The sequence below is a fragment of the Papilio machaon genome, chromosome 18 (assembly GCF_912999745.1).
Source record: "Papilio machaon chromosome 18, ilPapMach1.1, whole genome shotgun sequence".
Taxonomy (NCBI): domain Eukaryota; kingdom Metazoa; phylum Arthropoda; class Insecta; order Lepidoptera; family Papilionidae; genus Papilio; species Papilio machaon.
The window spans coordinates 1,476,779-1,495,564 of NC_060003.1; the positions used below are offsets into that span (position 1 = coordinate 1,476,779).

At 33.0% G+C, this 18,786-nt stretch overlaps 1 protein-coding gene across 1 annotated transcript; it reads right to left on the reverse strand.

The window, feature by feature from the left end:
* Positions 1-423: 423 nt before the first annotated feature.
* Positions 424-2,194, reverse strand: LOC106715449. Its single transcript, XM_014508739.2, has 4 exons — positions 1,934-2,194; positions 1,415-1,610; positions 1,019-1,146; positions 424-629 (listed from the first exon to the last, which is right to left on the reverse strand). The coding sequence occupies exons 1-4, from the start codon at positions 2,183-2,185 to the stop codon at positions 513-515; spliced, it is 693 nt and encodes a 230-aa protein (XP_014364225.2). The 5' UTR covers positions 2,186-2,194; the 3' UTR covers positions 424-512.
* Between the last annotated feature and the right edge of the window lie 16,592 nt (positions 2,195-18,786).

Sequence of the window (18,786 nt, forward strand, 5' to 3'; positions counted from 1 at the left end):
GTGTCATAGACTTGTGATATACCGTCATGTATATGTCGCAATCAGAAGAAGAAATCAACTTTAATAAATCGAAATTAGAACACGAGCTGCGTTCAAAGAGATTTCATTTGTCATTCTGAAAATAGGGATCGTAGCTAGAGCATTGTTTGTTGTAACATGAGCCTGTAAATCAGTGTAAACCAGTGTATTCCTTGAATCCGATATTACCCACTACCGCACAAGTGATCTCAATCAATAATAATTCTGATAGCGAGCCACCCCGGCTGTTATATACATCAATTTGAATAAGAAAAATAAAAAAAATATTGTATTTCAGAATACAGCATGCAGCAATTTATTAAACTAAAGATATTACTAACTAATAAACTATTTTAAACAAAGATTTAATAATAATTAAAAGCACAGCATTTAAACACTACAAAAGCACACACAGTAAAGCAACATATTATATGACAATAGTTTTATCACTTTAAAAGTTCTTAGATTGTCATATAAAACAATTTGAGAAACTTTCATATCTCCTTCAATACGTCTCGCAGTGGTCGGTTGCAGATACGAGGAATTCTCTGCGGCCCGCGTAGTTCGCTCGTCATTTCGTACACTGGCTTTAATTCCTCTTGTGTTACACCCTGAAATTACAATATTCCACTGATATGACTCTTGTATTAGTCAAACCTGGATAAGCGTGAAACCACTATAAGCGTGAGTCACAATCCGTTTCCGTCGGTCGACCTACATAAGCGACAAACTCGGTTAAAAGAAACACCTCAATAAGCATGAAAAATATAACTGTCACTTAAACTCTTGTTTATTCAGGTTTGGCTGTATTGAAGTCTCTATTTTGTTAAATATAGTGTAAGAGATAATAGTACGAGTAATTATAAGTACTGCGACAGTAGAATTTTACGGTTAGTGTCTATGAAACCATCCTGACTTTTTTAGCAACAGAAATTCGTCTTTTCGTTTTATAGCTCAGTGTTATTTTCCTGTCATATTGCCAAAGTAAATGGGATAGTACCTCATGTCGTCGGTATACGACCACAGATATCATTCTGCCCCACAACATCTGCAGAAGAAAAGGCCCTGCCTGATCATTTGTCTCTAGTAAATGCAGTTGCATCATATCATCGTGCGTTATGGCTTTGCCTGAAAAAAAAAGTGCATTAAGATACAGGTTACGTAACAGTTCCCTACTAATGTTATATATTGTTTTTTTTAATAAAATAAAAGTATCAAGCATGTGAACGCAACTCATTGACACCTGCAAAAAAATTACAAATGTGTTATTTGCCTTAAATGAACAGAAATGTACATGAAAAAGCTCTTCGTTTATGTCTCCTCCCTAGCCAATTCCTCTTCTCACCGTTTCAATCTTACCGTACAAAAAATATGGTAATAAACGTATTATACTTACTAAGTTCAGTTTTATCAGTATCGAGTGACAAAACTTGTCGGAAGCATCCATTCACACCTTCAATAGACTTGGACCAGACATCAAAGGGCCGTTCGGAATGGTAACGTTGCCTTATAATTGTTCCTTCTGAGTTAGTTAATCTGTCTACTTTGTATTTGCTTCCTACTGTATTGTTAACAAGCCATTGAAGACCAGACTGTTATGCAATAACAAATATAAAAATGTCACTAATATAATTGCTGCCGAAAGCTACGCTATAAATGCAATTGTTACACTTACACATACACTAAAAAAAACATAGAATATTAACCACGTTCAGTCCTGATAATCTAAGTACTAGATTTGGCGAGTTCATATTTATACGAGTAGCATAATTTGCAAAAGATTTAACTCTAGTTATTTTTTTTAACTAAGAAAAATAATAAAGCAAACATGAGATCGTTAACGTAATGTTCTTTCTTCAAATGATTTTAGATTCGTTCGTTCGCTGTAAGGCAATTATAAATAATAATTACTTACCGCGTCTATTTCGCTGAATTCCACTTTATAGCATGTGAGCTTTTCCTGGCTAATGGGGAAAAATTTCTCTGGTATTATGGCGACGACATGCCAAGTTCCAACCACGTCTTTGATGGTGAAATTTGCTTGATAATCATCGCAAGACCAGCTAATACCCTTGACCTCTGACCTTGATAGAAGAATCAAGTATAATAAGGGATAGAGGAGTTCCATGGTAGCTGGTTGTGAGAACGCAAGCTTACCGCACCACATCGAGTGAGATATTAGTGGGTAATGCTCGAGCATAAATCTTTTTGTACGTGACTTATAAAGGTTTAGACTTGTCCATGATATTTTTTATCCATTTAAAAAAAATTAAGTAACCAAATAATAATTCAAAGTGTACACTTCAAAATACTTTCTAAGCCTATTTAGACTTTGTGATGTTAATGAGACGGTTTCTTCTAAATCTTTGAAACGTCTCCAATGAATTGAAAGAAATAGCACCAGGGAAGTAAAATAAATGACTGTCAAGTATAATAATTTTCTTCTATAAAAGAAAATCTAACACTTTAATTTTCGTATACAAAATTATTTTTTTCAATTAATACTATGCGTACACAGTATTGAATAATTATTTATATTATTAATTTTCTGTCCTATCTAGTACTTTAGTTAGCTCTCGTGCAGTAGCGACAGGATTATTGGGTGTGATGGAAGGATGTAGTTTTGTTAATAGGATAATGTCTCTGTGCGAACATGCAACGACCCAGATAATGGCCGGCGCAATTGGACAGCGGCGACGTTCCGTGATACTCGTAGTATAAGTTTGAAATAAACTACAGCGTTTATTGTTTCTATTAGTTACAATTTACTTTTATCTTATATCTTATTATACAGACCTAGTATAGAAGTTTGTAAGCCAATTTTTTTTTTATATTTCTCTAATTTATGAATATCTTGGAAGTAAATGTATTAAAATGGTAAAAGAACATATAACTTTTTTGCAATTAATAATCACACGATGTAATTTTTAATATCTTAACAATTGTTTCTAAACTGATAAACAATAATTTTATACCTTATTTATAATTTACTTAGTTATATAATTTAATAATTTATACGTCATTTCTGTAATTAAAAATTATTTTCGAAGTACATTTTCAGAACAATGAAAAAATTCGTATATTCTTAAACCACATTCACTTTAAAATATATCCCATTTCATTAATCTCGACGAAAACAAATGTACTCGATGACTTCACGAATATCCGTCTTTCTTAAAGAAAATACGGTCATTGTTTAAAAAGTCGAAACCTTCATACATTTAGTTGAACAAAGGCAGTAAAAACGGTTTATGGACTTGTTATTGCCGTCCCAACGGACAAGAGCGGTGCCACAAAGCAAAAGCGATAAGCTGTTGATTTTATTGGAGGTTGTTATATTTCAGCTAAGCTTTATTTTTTATTTTTTAATTCATTGTCAAAGCATAAACAAATCAAACACATAGAAGTAGATATCAAACCACTCATGATATTTAAATTAAATTTTTCGAATATATCCGAAGCAGGTTGTGAGTGTATGAATGAGTTTGTCGAACGTTTGCTCACTCTTCCTCTCCAAAATGTATTCTCGAAAAAAAAGTACCGAAAATTTAGTAACAACAAATTATATTTTACTATAAATTATAAACTAATAATTATATTTGAATGAGTTTGCATTTTAAATATTAAACATATATCAATTTAATATAATTTTAGGTATAAACTTAATCTAGTATTTCTTACTTCTTAGACCACATCCAAACAATGGAGCGATGGAAACAGATTTTAATGCATCCTATGAAAATCTTCATTCAGAGCATCTCTTTGAATTTTAATATAAATTCTGAATCGAGTCTTTATTAGCGTTTCAGGAAAGATGTAATAAATGCGAAAAATATTATTTTAGAGCAATATTAAATGAAGCGTTAAGTCAGAAAGATGTAAAATGGGATGCATAACTGTATGACTTTGCAAGATTCAATTTCAAAATTCAAGGGATAGGCAAAATACGGACTTTTAACAGATATTTTTTTTCTTATTTTGCTAGGAAAACTTTTTTCATATTTTCATTTTTAATAAAAAATTGACAATTTTTAATGAACAATGGTTTAAATCTTACTAATATTCTAAATGCTTGAACGTTTAGACGAATGGATGGATCGATGTTTGTTTGAAGGTATCTCCAGAACGGCTCAATGGATCTTGATGAAAATTGGCATAGAGTATAGTCTGGAAGAACACATAGGCTACTTACTACGTGTTTTTATTATTTTCGGACAGAGTCACGGACGACAGCTAGTTTTAAATAAATGTCAGTAATTAATCTTACCCTTTCACGAGCTGTTAGCGATGGCACAACTTCGAGTTTTCAATGTTGAAGCCTCATTAACTATGAATATTCATAAAGAGTGCCACGAAAGGACGACGGAACAACCCTTTTATTTTTATAATGTCCAAACTTTGGCAACATTCATTTTAATATGGAAAAATAATGTCAATTTAATGAAATTATAAATAATTCATGCGGCTGCTTTAAGCGTATAATTTTTACTATACCAAGTACCTACACTACATTGAATGTTTCCGATCTAAATACACATTGCATCTGCATGCATTAAGAGCATCTGAAACAGTTGCCGATGTACGGTGATCTCTTCTGCAAAAAAACCAACTGAAAACCATCCTCTCCCAGGGTCGGTTAAGTCCGTCATTTCTACGTTGAGTTTGTTTTGCCACACATTTTATATTGTTGTAGTATGTTGGTGGTTTTTATAAGTGTACCAAAAATGTTTTGTCTTTCTTTTCTTTTTCTTTACGAGTTCTGGGACTGCACAAAACAGAAGCTCCGCCTAAACATCTATTGGTTTGTTATATGTTTAAGAAGGACGAAAACTTTTGTACCGACCTCACATAGATTGGGTTTTCCAAATCTATGTGAGGTCGGCACAAAAGTTTTCCTTTTGGACAGGGAATCGACGATCGAAATATGTATCAATTTTCATAAGTAACACTCACGCTCACTGTAAGTCCTCACTGAGGGGATCGGAGCCTGCCCAAGTTAGGGGTGACTAGGCTATAGTCAACCACGCTGGCCCAGTGCGGGTTGACTTCACACATATCTTTGAATTTATTCTCAGATATGTGCAGGTTGCATCGCGATGTTTTCCTTAAATCGAAAATCGAAAAAACATATTGATACATGGCGTGATTCGAACCCAGAACCTGCAGATTGCAAGTCAAGTGCTTAACCTCTAAGCTACCGACGCTTTATAAGTATGAAAAAGACATAAGTACGTACGTAGATTTTTTTTAGTAATGTATAACATATTACCGAATACAGAAGTAGATTGGGACATAAAGTTAGGTGACGGCGTCTGTCTGTCACTTAACTACGACATGTAGAGCGCTATCTATCGGCGCAATCAGGACTCGATGCCGTTTATTGAAATCTCAGCTATTGTTACACAGAGTAAGGAAAATTCAGAGTTTTCGCAGTTAAAACAAAAAGATTCCAATAAGTTCAGTAAAATTTACTAGTTTTTCTACAAGCAAGTAATGCTATATATTATATATCTACCCTAGTAGTTCTTTACATGTAATTAATGTCTGTGGCGATCTTTGGGGGAGGCCTATGCCCAGCAGTGGGCGTTACGAGGCTGAATAGATGGATGGATGGTATGTCTGTTCAGTAACGTAATACGTATTTAAAACTAATTATTAGATCAATTATTTTGCTATTATTATAAACAAACAATGTAATACTTAAAATTATATATGTGTAATAAATGAAAATAATACTGATTATTAATAATAATTATTTCAAAAAATGAATATGCATATTATTAATAATAATAATATTAATAATTTATTTAAATAACATCAACATACTCTCTGACTGTACATTACACTATGTTGTAAGATGATTGTCACAGATAGGCAGGAGAGGGCGGCAGTTCGTAAAGTTTTACGAGCAGCATCCGACACGATCAAGCTCTCTGTAATACAATCCATAACCTCCAGTAGTGGGTGTGTGAGGGGAGCCACTAACATTTTGTACTGCGGTCATTCCGACGCCTATGAAACTAGTGTCACTTGATTGAATCCGTACCGTCAGCTTGAGGTCTTGAAATTATACGAGTATGTATTTTGAAAGAAGATACGTTAAAGATGATAAATGCGTAATTAGTCCGACACACTTATCTGGCCCGGTAAGAGAGGCGCGGACTGGATTCCACGGCTAGTTGTATCACATAATATGTAAAACCTACTTAGGCATAGTAGAAGGTATTACAAGGTCAACGCGTCTACAGTCCGTAGCTTTTTTGACATTGAGTCTATGTCAATACTTTTGCCTAACGAGTTAAATAAATTTGTCTGTCTTTTGGTGTACTGTTAAATCCCGAAAGTAAACCGAGTAGAATATAGTATCTAATTTTATCATCTTTTTCGATGAAATAATTAAATTAACGTCATTTTAGTCCTAAACAATATTCATAAATTCTCTTGTACCGTCGCAAGTGCATTAAGTTAAAAAATAGCATGTCTGACATTTTAATGTATTCAGATCGCTTAAGCGGAGGTTATTGTGCGGGTGTGTCCGCCGCACCTAAACTATACAAATCGAGTATAAATTCCCTTCACCGTGCACTGTAATAACATGAACATTATGCAACGGTATGCATCCGTCATCGTGTTGCGCAAAATGTTTTCATTTCAGACTAGTTGTCGCCCGCGACTCCGTCTGCGCGGAATTAAAAACTTAATAAGTAGTCTATGTATTCTACTACTGGTGTAACAAGAAAAGATAAAGTTAAGTATATGTATATCAGAGGAAGTTTGAAAGTAGCGCCAGTTATCGAGAAATTGAGGAGCAGAAGGTGAGCGTGGTTTGGACATGTTATGCGAAGGGATGATAATCTTATTAACAAAAAAGTTATGAGATTGAATGTGGATGGCTATAAAGGAAGAGGAAGACCAAAGAAAGTATGGATGGATTGTGTGAAAGAAGATATGCGTAAGATGGGGGTAAATTCAGATTTGTCGACTGATAGAGATGTATGGAGGAGTAGTACATACTGTGCCGACCCTCCATAGGGATAAGGGCAGGTTGATGATGATGTATTCTTCCAGACTATATTCTACATCTGTGCTAAATTTCATCAAGATCTGTTGAGTCGTTCCAGAGATCCTTCAAACAAACATCCATCCGTTCTGCTCCAATAGGCGCCGAAAAATTTACTGTCACTGTTGAGAAGCTACACTATTCCCAGGTATATATTTATATTTATTTCTGTTTTTATTTAAATTCCGCGCGAACGAAATCGCGGACAACTGCTAGTTTGTTTACATTTCTCAATTAAAATAATAGATAAAAATAAATGTTTTACTAGTAAGTATTAATAAAGTATAAACTTTTTCAAATGTTTATAAAAAATAAAGAAAGATCCATTTATTAAATCCGAAACAAAAACGTGATACAGACGGAGGCGTGCCGCAATGGCTTGACGTTTTGCAAACGACAGCCTTATACGACGTTCAACTGATAGGTGCATTATGATTAACTGTGCTCTGTCATTACCTACGTCTATCCAATTTGTTTAGTGTGTTTCATAATTTTTTAGTTTGCTTTAGTTATATGTATATAGTGAAAATAAAGTTTACTTTATTTGAAAAAATTCTACAATTTCATTGATATGAAATAATATTTCAATGTCGCATAAAAAACGTTTAAAGACTCAAATTTACACATTTTTTATAGAATCGCTAGTCGTATTTCCACTGGCGCGGCCGCAGTATATACTCGTATATAGATTAACTAGCACGGGCAGGTGCAAGTGGAAAAAGACACTTAGTCTTTTTTAAAGCAATTAGCAATTAGGAAAAATAACCCGATAACATATAACGTACAGTTCCAGAGATATTTAAATGAAATACTAATTTCATATCTGTTTTACTTTAAAAAAAAAACTCTTAAATCTTACGATATAGTTTCTTCCAATTAACCCTGGAGCGTAACCCAATACCCTACCTATAATTAAATGTAATGAAACCAGAATAAATTCACCGCTAATCCTTTATTATGGCGTCTTGAAAGATTTCATTAAAAATGCAATCCCTAAAGTGTTTCTTCACCCTTTCATCAAAAGAAGCAAGTCAGGTGTGAAATTGGTAGAGTGTCTGCATTTGCCAGCCTTAATTATTGAATTAATTTTGGTCCCTTTTTGTAAAGAGATGGGAATTAGTGTTACCTTTGAAGGTGTAGACGGTTGGTTGATCGTTTTAAAGTTTTAAGCGACGCGAATGACGCGGAAATATGTTTTAGCCAGTTCTTGATAAAGTTTAAGAAATATTTTTATTATTTCTCACCTTAACCGGAACGTAGGCATCAATAAAATAATATTCTGAACAATCTCTGAGACAAAAATTCTATAAAAGTTTTTATTTACGTAGTCATGGTAGATTAATAATAATAATGGACTACCTTAGCGTTTTTCTTGTAGTAAATATGTACTATTAATTTTAAAGAAATTAAACATTACAGTTACATGATTCCAAATATTTACAATTAAAATAAAAAAACAATGTTGTTTATGTAAAGCATTAAAAATGATTTATGATGAAGGATAAATAAAGTTATAAAGTCGGATAGAATTAGAAACAAAATGGCGACTCAATTTGAATTTGGAACAGGACGTCGCCAATTAAGCGCGCGTCGCGGATGACGGATGACGCTATCCCCCGGGAGTGTGCGGGAAGATGTCTCACAGACTATACGAAATGTATCGTCTTCTTGAATTTAAATGCATTTTATAAAATGAAAAAATAAAAACAAAACATTCTTAGTAATTTTTTTAATGTTAATACGACTTTTACTTGAAATGTAAAAGTTCAAATTTTTCCGTTAATCGTCAAGATCACAGACTATGTGTCATGTACTCGTGAGTTAAAAACTTAATGATACATATCCAAGCAATAACTTTATCTAGTTTTGATTATTTCTAGAAATAATTGTCTTATTTCAAAAATAACTTAGATATTTCATAGCAGGATTCGAATGCATTTTATTCTTAAAAATAGTGAAAAAAAAAACTAAATCATACGCTTAACGAACATAAATCATAAAACTTCCATTATAGTTAAAACAAAGTGCAAAGTTTTATAACAATAAAGATCATAGATGAAATGTTTTCCTCATTAAAACTACACAAAGGATGTTAAATAAAATTGAGATATGACGCTCTGAGTACTTCCACTTTATTACCAAGCCTTAATATAAAACACGCTTGCAGAATTGTTAATTTTCTTGTACTGCACATTTTTGATTACGTCTACTGCATTAAACTTTTACAATGCTCACTAGTAGACGAAGAAAATGATTAAATTGTTTACTGTTATAAATTTTTTAGAGGCAAAAACCAGGAAAATAGGAAACCTGTCGCAGTGACGACACAATTGCCTTGTTAAATACATCACCTTCTATGAGTATGCGACGAAATTTGTATGCGGAATTAAAAAAAAAAACTTAACAAATAGCCTATGTGCTCTTCCAGGCTATGTTCTACATATATTCCAAATTTCATTCAAACAGATCTTGCGTTGAGCCGTTCTGGAGATATCTTCAAACAAACATCCATCCATCCATTCATCAATTCGCATTTATATATAATAATGCTGTGATACAGGTTGCGTTTTTCTGTATCCTGAAGAAATACTAACTGTGAATCAGAAAAGAAAAATATCTCTTATTGTGACTCATACCTTAGTGCAATCCTTTAAAGGCTGCCCGCTAACCGTAAACCCGGAGATACAGTCGACATAAAATATTTTAATTATATTTTATTACCTCTAAAACTGTGTAAATGAAAAACTGGTTTTGTTATTTTATGCAATCGTAAAAAAACTTGTCTCCGCTACGCGACGGTCCAAAGCAAAGAGGGAACTTTTAATGGATGCGCATTGTTGGAGTTTTGTTGGTAAGGATTTTTTTTATTACGTTTACGTTTTAATTTGGGTTATTGTCTTATATTTGATGAATATAAATTAAATTATTTTCCTAAACTTCAGTAAGGTAAGGAATATAACCAAAGACACGTACTTTGAGAATACATTCCATAGACACGTTGAGTTAACAAGAAAGAAACAATTGGGGCAAAGACCGTTGACTCTTAAAGTTAAATAATATCGTCGTATTTTCTAGAGATGTACTACCCCTTTAAACGTCAGTATTTTTGATAACTGTGAGTTTACACTGTCGTAATACCGATACAAATAAGTGGTGATATGAGAGGGAAAGTATATGTTTTTCCACGAGTGTTTCGGCAGTGGAATCTTACGGTAAGACAATAAAAAATAGTATTAGGAAATAACATTGTGACGTTTTATCAGTCTCTAATGAATACTTCGTCTGTGTTCCGTCGTTGCTGATCTTTTCAATGAAGTGAGATAAGTCGCAGTCGGGGTCGAATTGTAGTTTTTCTTTCCTTATTTATAGCACTGTCGTACTAACAAATGTGGGCAATCGTATAATTAGGGCGGTGGGTTGGCGGTGGTCTTTTTCCTAGTTGAAGTCTCTCAATCGACATAAGACATCGATATCGACACGAATCGATAGACGACATGGGACGTAACGCAGGTGTATGTTTAACAATTTTTACTGAACTTCGAGTATATTGTGTGTCTTCTTTGGTTTATAAGAGTTATAGGATGTCCCTTTTTTGTTATAAGTTTGTCCTTTTTTTGTTATAAGTAATCGCTATATTACATCTATAGTAAATTGCGTTTGAAATAATTTGACCCACCGTACAACGCGTTTGCTAATTTCTGCTTAGTCCGGTGTTTTCTTTTAACATTCAATGAAACACAAAACGACACTTTGTATGCGTAACTGTTTACATATTGCGTTCACAACCAATAGATCCCCTGGCGGAAAGACCCTTGAATAATGCATACGAAAACGTCCAAACCGCAAGACCTCTAAACACGATGACCGTCCAAGCGGTCACTCAAATGGACCTTCACCCGCAAAACCCTTTGCAGGTCAATATTTATGGGACTTCGGGTAAATTTTCCGTGTTGAGAGAACAAAAGTAAACGTCATACGACAATCAGTTTTATAACAATGGGTCACAAAGTTTAATTTTGTTAAATAGAATCGAAGTGGCTTTGAAAGTGTTTAATGATATGTCAGAATTAAAATGTTCAATATTAATAAAAATACATATAACAGTTAAATGCAGTTTAATACATTGAATAGTTGAAGATCATAAATATAATTTAAAAATAAAGTAAAATAAAAAATGACAACTTTATTTTTTATGTGTAATAAAATAAAAATAAACAAACTTGAATGAACGAAATTTTCTGACAAGAATACGTCCTCAACGAACAAACAGCTATCTCCAATATACGATTAGCAAAAGATTTGGCGTAATAAAATCAAAAACACAATCAAAACGTAAATCTTCTAGTTAAAGTGCGATGTTTGCCATTATTACGGATGCTCGTAAATATTTCAAATGGTAGCACCTGCTTTGAATAAGCAATCGATTTATCGCGAGCTGCTCGTAAAAGCTAAATCCGTTTTCCGATACCACTCACCTACTGCAATGCACATCCTGTAGTATACACCTCATGCACGTCAGTTTATACATATTATATTATACACTTTATATTTTATACGTTTAACAGTGGTAGACGCCAGCAACAATAACATCTGTTGAATAATTGGACCGGCTCGCCCGGTGCAATACCACGACCACACAGAAGACAGGCATGAAGTGGAAGCAATCACAATTTCGTCTGATGAGTGTGTGTGCCGGAAGTTTGTATATTTTTAAGTTTATGTATATTATGCTTCGATCCCCTAATGTATTCAACTTCAAAATCTCTATTGTAAGCTTTACATAAATTTCCATTTCACAGTAAAATCTTTATAGCTAGTTCCGCATATCTCTTTTATTCTTCTTTCAGCGATCCCAAGTATCGGGCGAATATACATAGTATATTTTCTTGAAAGTGCGAAATCAAAGTAATTTTTTTTTAATAAATGGAAAGTTTTTTTTGGCTACTTATAATAGGTCTTTACCTATGAATTTGCCGTTCTGCACTACTGGCCATTTCAAATCAAAATAATTTGTGTTTGGCTAAGAATTCTAATTTCAAATTAATTTTATTTTAAAAACATGAAATTATTTTTCCAAAAGTCGTCATTTGTTTATTGATTAGTGTTACATTTTCGTCACATTTCATAGATAAAGACCTATTATTATTGTTACACATTAACATTTTCTTTCATTATTTTCTATCTGATTTATGAAGAATGAAGTAGCGTAGTTAGTAACATAAGCCTAATTTAAAAAATATTACACCTTAGAAAACTATTTTTGTGAGCATATTGTTTTTAATAGGAAAACTATGATTGATGGTTTATTTTTTCTTTATTTTTAAGACAAAGTATTCTTGTAAAATATCACATGAATTGCATAAGAGGAACAATGCAGCCAATTTAATCTGAGGAAGCCTCTTGAATTAGGCGATGTCTTCGGGCTTTTTATTTCCTCAATCAAAAGTCCAAGTGACGTCGAGTGGGACGGAACGACCTAATGAATTCCCTACTCTTAGACTATACGCTCACAATGTAAAAGGTGGTAAGTAAGATTTTAGATTTTGCAGCAACAAGATTTTTTATCTTACCATCGTATACTTCGTAATAAAATTTTAATTTTCATTTTTAAATGCATTAAAATTGGAAACATTCATAAAGTGTATCTATAATAAATAATGTAATCTTTTAACATGTTTTTTTTTTTATTTTTTTATTTTTTTTTCTAATTAGTGAAAAAAAATAAACAAATTTCTTGATTTTTCCGTTATCACTTTTTGCAAGGCGGGGCAAATTCAAATCTAAGGGCGGCAACTATATTACAAGATGGGGGTCGAATTCCACAGATTATAGCGACATTGCTTCTCGTGAGACATTTACTGGGTGACGACGTAGATGTATTGTAGTGGAATTCGAGTTGGATGTGGCAGATACTCTTCTTTCATATTCTTAAACACTGCAATTAAAACAATATACCGCTGTTATTAATACTGTTATTTAAAAAAAGGTCGGTGCAGCGGTAGACAATTATTAAAAAACTAACAGCCTTATTATAAATATAAGTTCGTATTCATTTAAAATCTCTTAAGATAATACTAAAATACAAACAGTAATCATTTTAATTTAAAGACAAATGTAAGCAAGTTACATCTAGGATTTTATGACTACAGTTCTTTGTCCTACCGATGCCTACAGGGTGTTCACAATTTGCTTCAATAATGCGGCCGCTTGTCCGGAGCACTTATCGGGGCCTTAAGGAATTTATTATTTGGACAATTCTTTCTTATTCTCCGCTACGAGTGGCATTTGGGAGGCTCTGATCGTGTCTAAGTGCGCAGCTTATGTTTACTTTGTTTGACAAACACAAACATATTGTTATAAATAAGCTCTCATATTTTTCATCACAATGGATATTTTTTGTGACAAAATATTAACAGAATTAAGGATAAAACTAGAATTTCGAATGATGATCGCCCATTCGAAATTCAAACATAAACCATAGTCAGAGATTTCTTTTTAATTTGAAATAGCCTTATGCACTTCCCCACATAATCTTTAACAGTGTCAAATTTGGCGTTTGTCAGTTCTTTTAATTTCTTTCTAAATGTATGCAAAGTTTTTCGATTCACGTATCTATAGATTATGTTTGTAGTTTTTCATTTACTAAGCGACTTTGAGTAAGGAAGTTCATATATAAAGTTTTAGATAACCATAAATTCGTTATTTTCCCCGTCTAATTTAAAATATCGACACGAAATAAAGTCATTATCTTCGACAACATTTGTACAAATTGGCTTGTCTAATGAGCCGTTGGATTGTAAACAATTTCGCGATTGCTTTATGAAAATACCCTTTAAAATAAGAACAATAAGGTTCTCAATGGTTTTCCTGTAGTATGATTCACTTTAAATTACAGGTGTGATTTGACTTTTACTTATTGGATGGCAATTTAAAAGTCATTATGTCATCAAGAGCTATAGTGAACTATTAATAGCAATCAATTTAATACAATGTTTGGGTGACGGGAAAATTAATAATCTCATCATAGTCACAAGTCTGTATTAATCAAAAGTTGGAAATCCAACTAATAGCATTTAAACATCAATTATCTCTTCTCTTCACTATTCAACCAAATATTTACACACATATTCAAAATATTTTAAAGTATGTTAGTTGTTCAATTTTATTATTATTTTACCTTTTACTTAATATGTAATCTTTGCTGTATTTATCACTACAATTTATAATAGCTATTTTCAATTGTTATTGAAACATAAAGTATTACTTGGGTTAATTTGGATAGTATTTTTTACCCAAAATACTTCTAATCACATATTCGTACACATAAAAGTTGGCACGATCACATTAGTTCAATTTTCCAGTATATAACACCTGACGCAGCATGACGTCCACCCAAGCATCATCACATATAAAGAAGGAATTAAACCGTGAGCCAGACGCCACTAAGGGGATTATTACTGGCACTTTCCTACAGTCATCAGCGCGATCATTCCCCGATGACTAGCTAACTAGATTACACCTCCATTACTGGCGCGTATTGTTCCCGGAACCCCCTTTTAATTGAAAGTAGTGAAACTATCGAGTTAGTTTTATGCAGCGCAAAAGCGCTTGAGATTGTACCTACCATAAAAATAAAGCGTCTTTTTAAATTAGTGAATTTTGATTTTGCTAGTATTAAAGGTCAATTTAATTCGATATTTAAAAATTGCTTTAGGACTTTTAAAAACTGTTTTGGAACTATGAATACTGCATCACTGATACATCTCTTTAATTCAAATAAAGCAGAAACAATAAACTGTAGTTGATTTAAACTCGTAGTTTGTCCTAATTTGAGTCGGAATTAAACAGTTTTTTTAAGTACTAGTTTATAATCTTGAAGCGCTTTGTCCGCTGTAGTTACAAATAAATATTCTCCCCACTATCCGTTATGAAAATAATCAGATTTTAAAAAACAGCGCCAACGAGAGCTGTAGTCGCTGTAATATAATTAGTACCGTTACGCCGCGCCGGCTGGAAATCGTTTTAATTAAAAGCGAATAGTTTGAATCAATCGTTCGCTCTCATTATCAAAATAGGAATTAATTTAAATCCTTGTCACAAACGAAATTCGATTAATTTAAATATGCATTCGCATAAATTTTAACTTAAATTCGGCACATAAATAATTTATTTGAGAAATTGTAGTTATAACACTTTACCAGCAGTTTTACAAAAGTCACATTATAAACAAAGATATTCAAATATAATAGACTAGCTTTTACCCGCGACTCCGTCCGCGCGGAATAAAAAATAGAAAACGGGGTAAAAATTATCCTATGTCCGTTTCCTAGTTCTAAGCTACCTCCCCTTCAATTTTTAGCTGGATCAGTTCGACCGATCTTGAGTTATAAATAGTGTAACTAACAAGACTTTCTTTTATATATATAGATGTGAAAGAGCGGACGTTATGATCAATTTCCTTTAAATATTTTAAGCATAATTTCACATAATCCGTCTAATGCCAACCTGCCACGAAACATTCCCAGTAGTAGAATTTTTTGAGCATACGAATTGGTTTGTAATGTTCGGTCTATTGATATACCTAAATGTCTTTGAATGTATGTCAATTAACTAAATAGTGAACTAGAAAATTAATCAACATTGTAATGATTCAAAATTAATGTTACGATTGTGAAAATAATAATTTCATTACGTAAAATATTAAGCCTACACATTTTTTTCTTAAAATTGAATTTGAAGTAGACGAAAAAATTAGTGTCGTCATGATATTTCTGTTAATATTTAGCCAGTTCTGACAGTTCTATCCTGAAGTATCAGGCATATAACTTTTTAATTAAAGCCTGGAACACACAAGGTTGTGGAAAGGTCATTAGTGTCGCTCCGTTGTGCAGTACATTGTCGGAACATATATTATATACGCGCCTCCGCTAATGGATTATCAGTGATTTGCATTTAGCTGGCCTAGCTGGATGACGTTATGCAAAATGGTACTATGAATTTTGAAATGGTTATAACTTTGCCAAACAATTACAGACAACTCGATCTCTCAGTCATCACTCTCATTTAAAAGGTACATATTACGCGCTACTTCACTAAACAATTTTACGAAAGAAATATTGGCATATTTATAATTTTTTTAATACAATATCATTATAGTTTTGACAAATAGTATATGGAATTTGCGGAAATTAAATAAAATTTAAGAGAATTGACAAGCTCAACGATTTAAAGACATTTAAAAGATTGGTACTTACTGCATAATAGTATCCAGTTGCAACAATGACGCAAGCAGACGTAAGGCTCCCCACACACGGTTCGGTTGAAAATAATTGTCTTGCTGATAGGCGCGGCAAACTAATTCCTCTGTGTACCATGCAGATTGGAAACGGGGATAGTTTCGACCAACCCTTCACTTTGGGTAATAATTATTTTTTGCATAGCTATTTATATACTATCAAAACTTATAAATACGTACGAATAAATTGTATATTTTTAATGTAGTTAATTTTTTTAAACGTTAAAATTAAAAATAATATCTGGTACATTATTTTCCAATTTAAAAATACGCTGACTGTCGCCTGCGACTCCGTCCGCACGGGAAAACATCTTAATAAGTAAGCCTACGTAAGCCTATGTGTTCTTCCAGACTAAGTTGTACAACTGAGCCAAATTAATAAAGATCCGTCTAGTTGTTCTGGAGATACCTTCACATAGGCTACTTATTAAGTTTTTTTAATTCCACGCGAACGGAGTCGCAGGCAACAGCTACTATCTTATAAAGTTATTGACATTACAGTGAAACATTTTAAGAAATGTGCATCATTCAAGTTGGAGTAAGTTGCAAAGTTATAAACAAGCAAGTAATACGTTCGCTGTGAAACAAGAAGCTAATAAACATAAATGCAGAACGATAAAGAAAATAGAACTGAATTATTTTTAAGCATTATTTATAGACTAGCTGTCGCCCGCGACTCCGTCCTCGCGGAATTAAAAAGAAAAACATAATAAGTAGGCTATGTGTTCTTCCAGACAGACATTTATGCAAAATTTCATCGAGATCCGGTAAACCGTTCTGGAGATACCTTCAAACAAAAATGCAGCCATTCATCTAAACATCTATATATTTTATATATATAAAAGAAAGTCGTGTTAGTTACACTATTTATAACTCAAGATCAGTCGAACTAATTTAGCTGAAAATTGATGGGGCGTTTTGGCGTTTTTATCTTGTGTGCATTTTTTTATTCCGCGCGGACGGAGTCGCGGGTAAAAGCTAGTTTATAATATTAGTAAGATTTACATTATTTGTATTTTTTTATTTAAAATATTTTACATTGCAGTATTCAAAGTCGCGAGTTTCGAAATAAAGTTCTAATCTTTGACGCGCTATTTCATTATGAATATGACAACAAGAAAATACTACGTCGTGAAAATAGATGAGGAAAACTTAAAGAATCTTCTTGTATTCTTAAGTAAATGAAAGGAATATCTTGTATAATACATTTAGATGTCTTTATTAGCTGGCTTGCGGCAGTGTTGCGAGCAATCAACCATTTTACTATCCTTTGTCTTCTTAAATCGCCGCGCTGAGACAGCGAAGTAGCACTATCGTTAATGTTACTGCATTTGATACTGTAGATAAATAAAAATCGTAGAAACTAATAACGGTAATATAATTAATACAATTCAAGGTTACCTCAGTTGTTATTGCTTTAAAAGCAACGTATCTACATTTATAACTCAGTATCGAAATTACAAAAAAAAAATAACAAACTCGCCTGAACCTAAATTAGCCTAAAACTATAAATTTTAATGTCACCAAAAATATCGCTTTTTTAATTTCTACGTTTTCCTGTTATATTTTTACAGAGATAACTTAGATTTATATAATTGTAAAAAAACTAAAACGGTTGTCTAATTTTCCGGTTAAATTGACAAAACAGAACGCAATCTCGCGACATTAACAGGAATAGTATAGGTGGACGCTGTCCGTATCAGATTTTTGCGAAGATCGTAAAACCGTTGTGTTGGTGGTACACAGTCGTATCGGCGCAATGGCCTGGAACCGTAAACTGTGGCTGCAGCAAAACAACAGACAAACGAGGTAATGTTAAGCTGGCTCCATACGCTTGCCAAACAACGACGAACAGCGAATACCAAACAACAAACACAAACGTGTGGATAGGTGTTTATCTATTTTTTTTTTTGTGATGGCTATTTATGCAAGTGATCGGCCTTGGTGTCGGTTTTTCTACACAAATCAAAGGATATTGAATAATGCCACTCGGAACTTATCAAGTTCGCTAAGCGTGGAGATGCCTGTTTGTGGTCGATGTTTGGCACTTGTTTGGATATTGTGGCTGTTTGTAGCAAACACCAAGCGCGAAGAGCCGGCTTCAGACGTTACTGAGAAATCTAATCATCCAAACGTCGGTAAAATTGGCTTTATTACAACGCTTCGTGGGTGTATTTAAAATGTTGTAATGTTTTCTTTTCGTTGAGTTTCCATCGTCGTACCAAAATGTACAACAACATTATGGTGTAGAAAATATGATATTATTTTCCAAAAACAAAAACTAGATAACATGTTTTTTATAACTTCTCTCTTTCTCACCTTTTTAATAAATTACTTATAAGCTTTTATTTATTCATCATCATCATACTCAGCCTGGGTTCGTCCACTGCTGCTCATAGGCCTCCTTCATCGA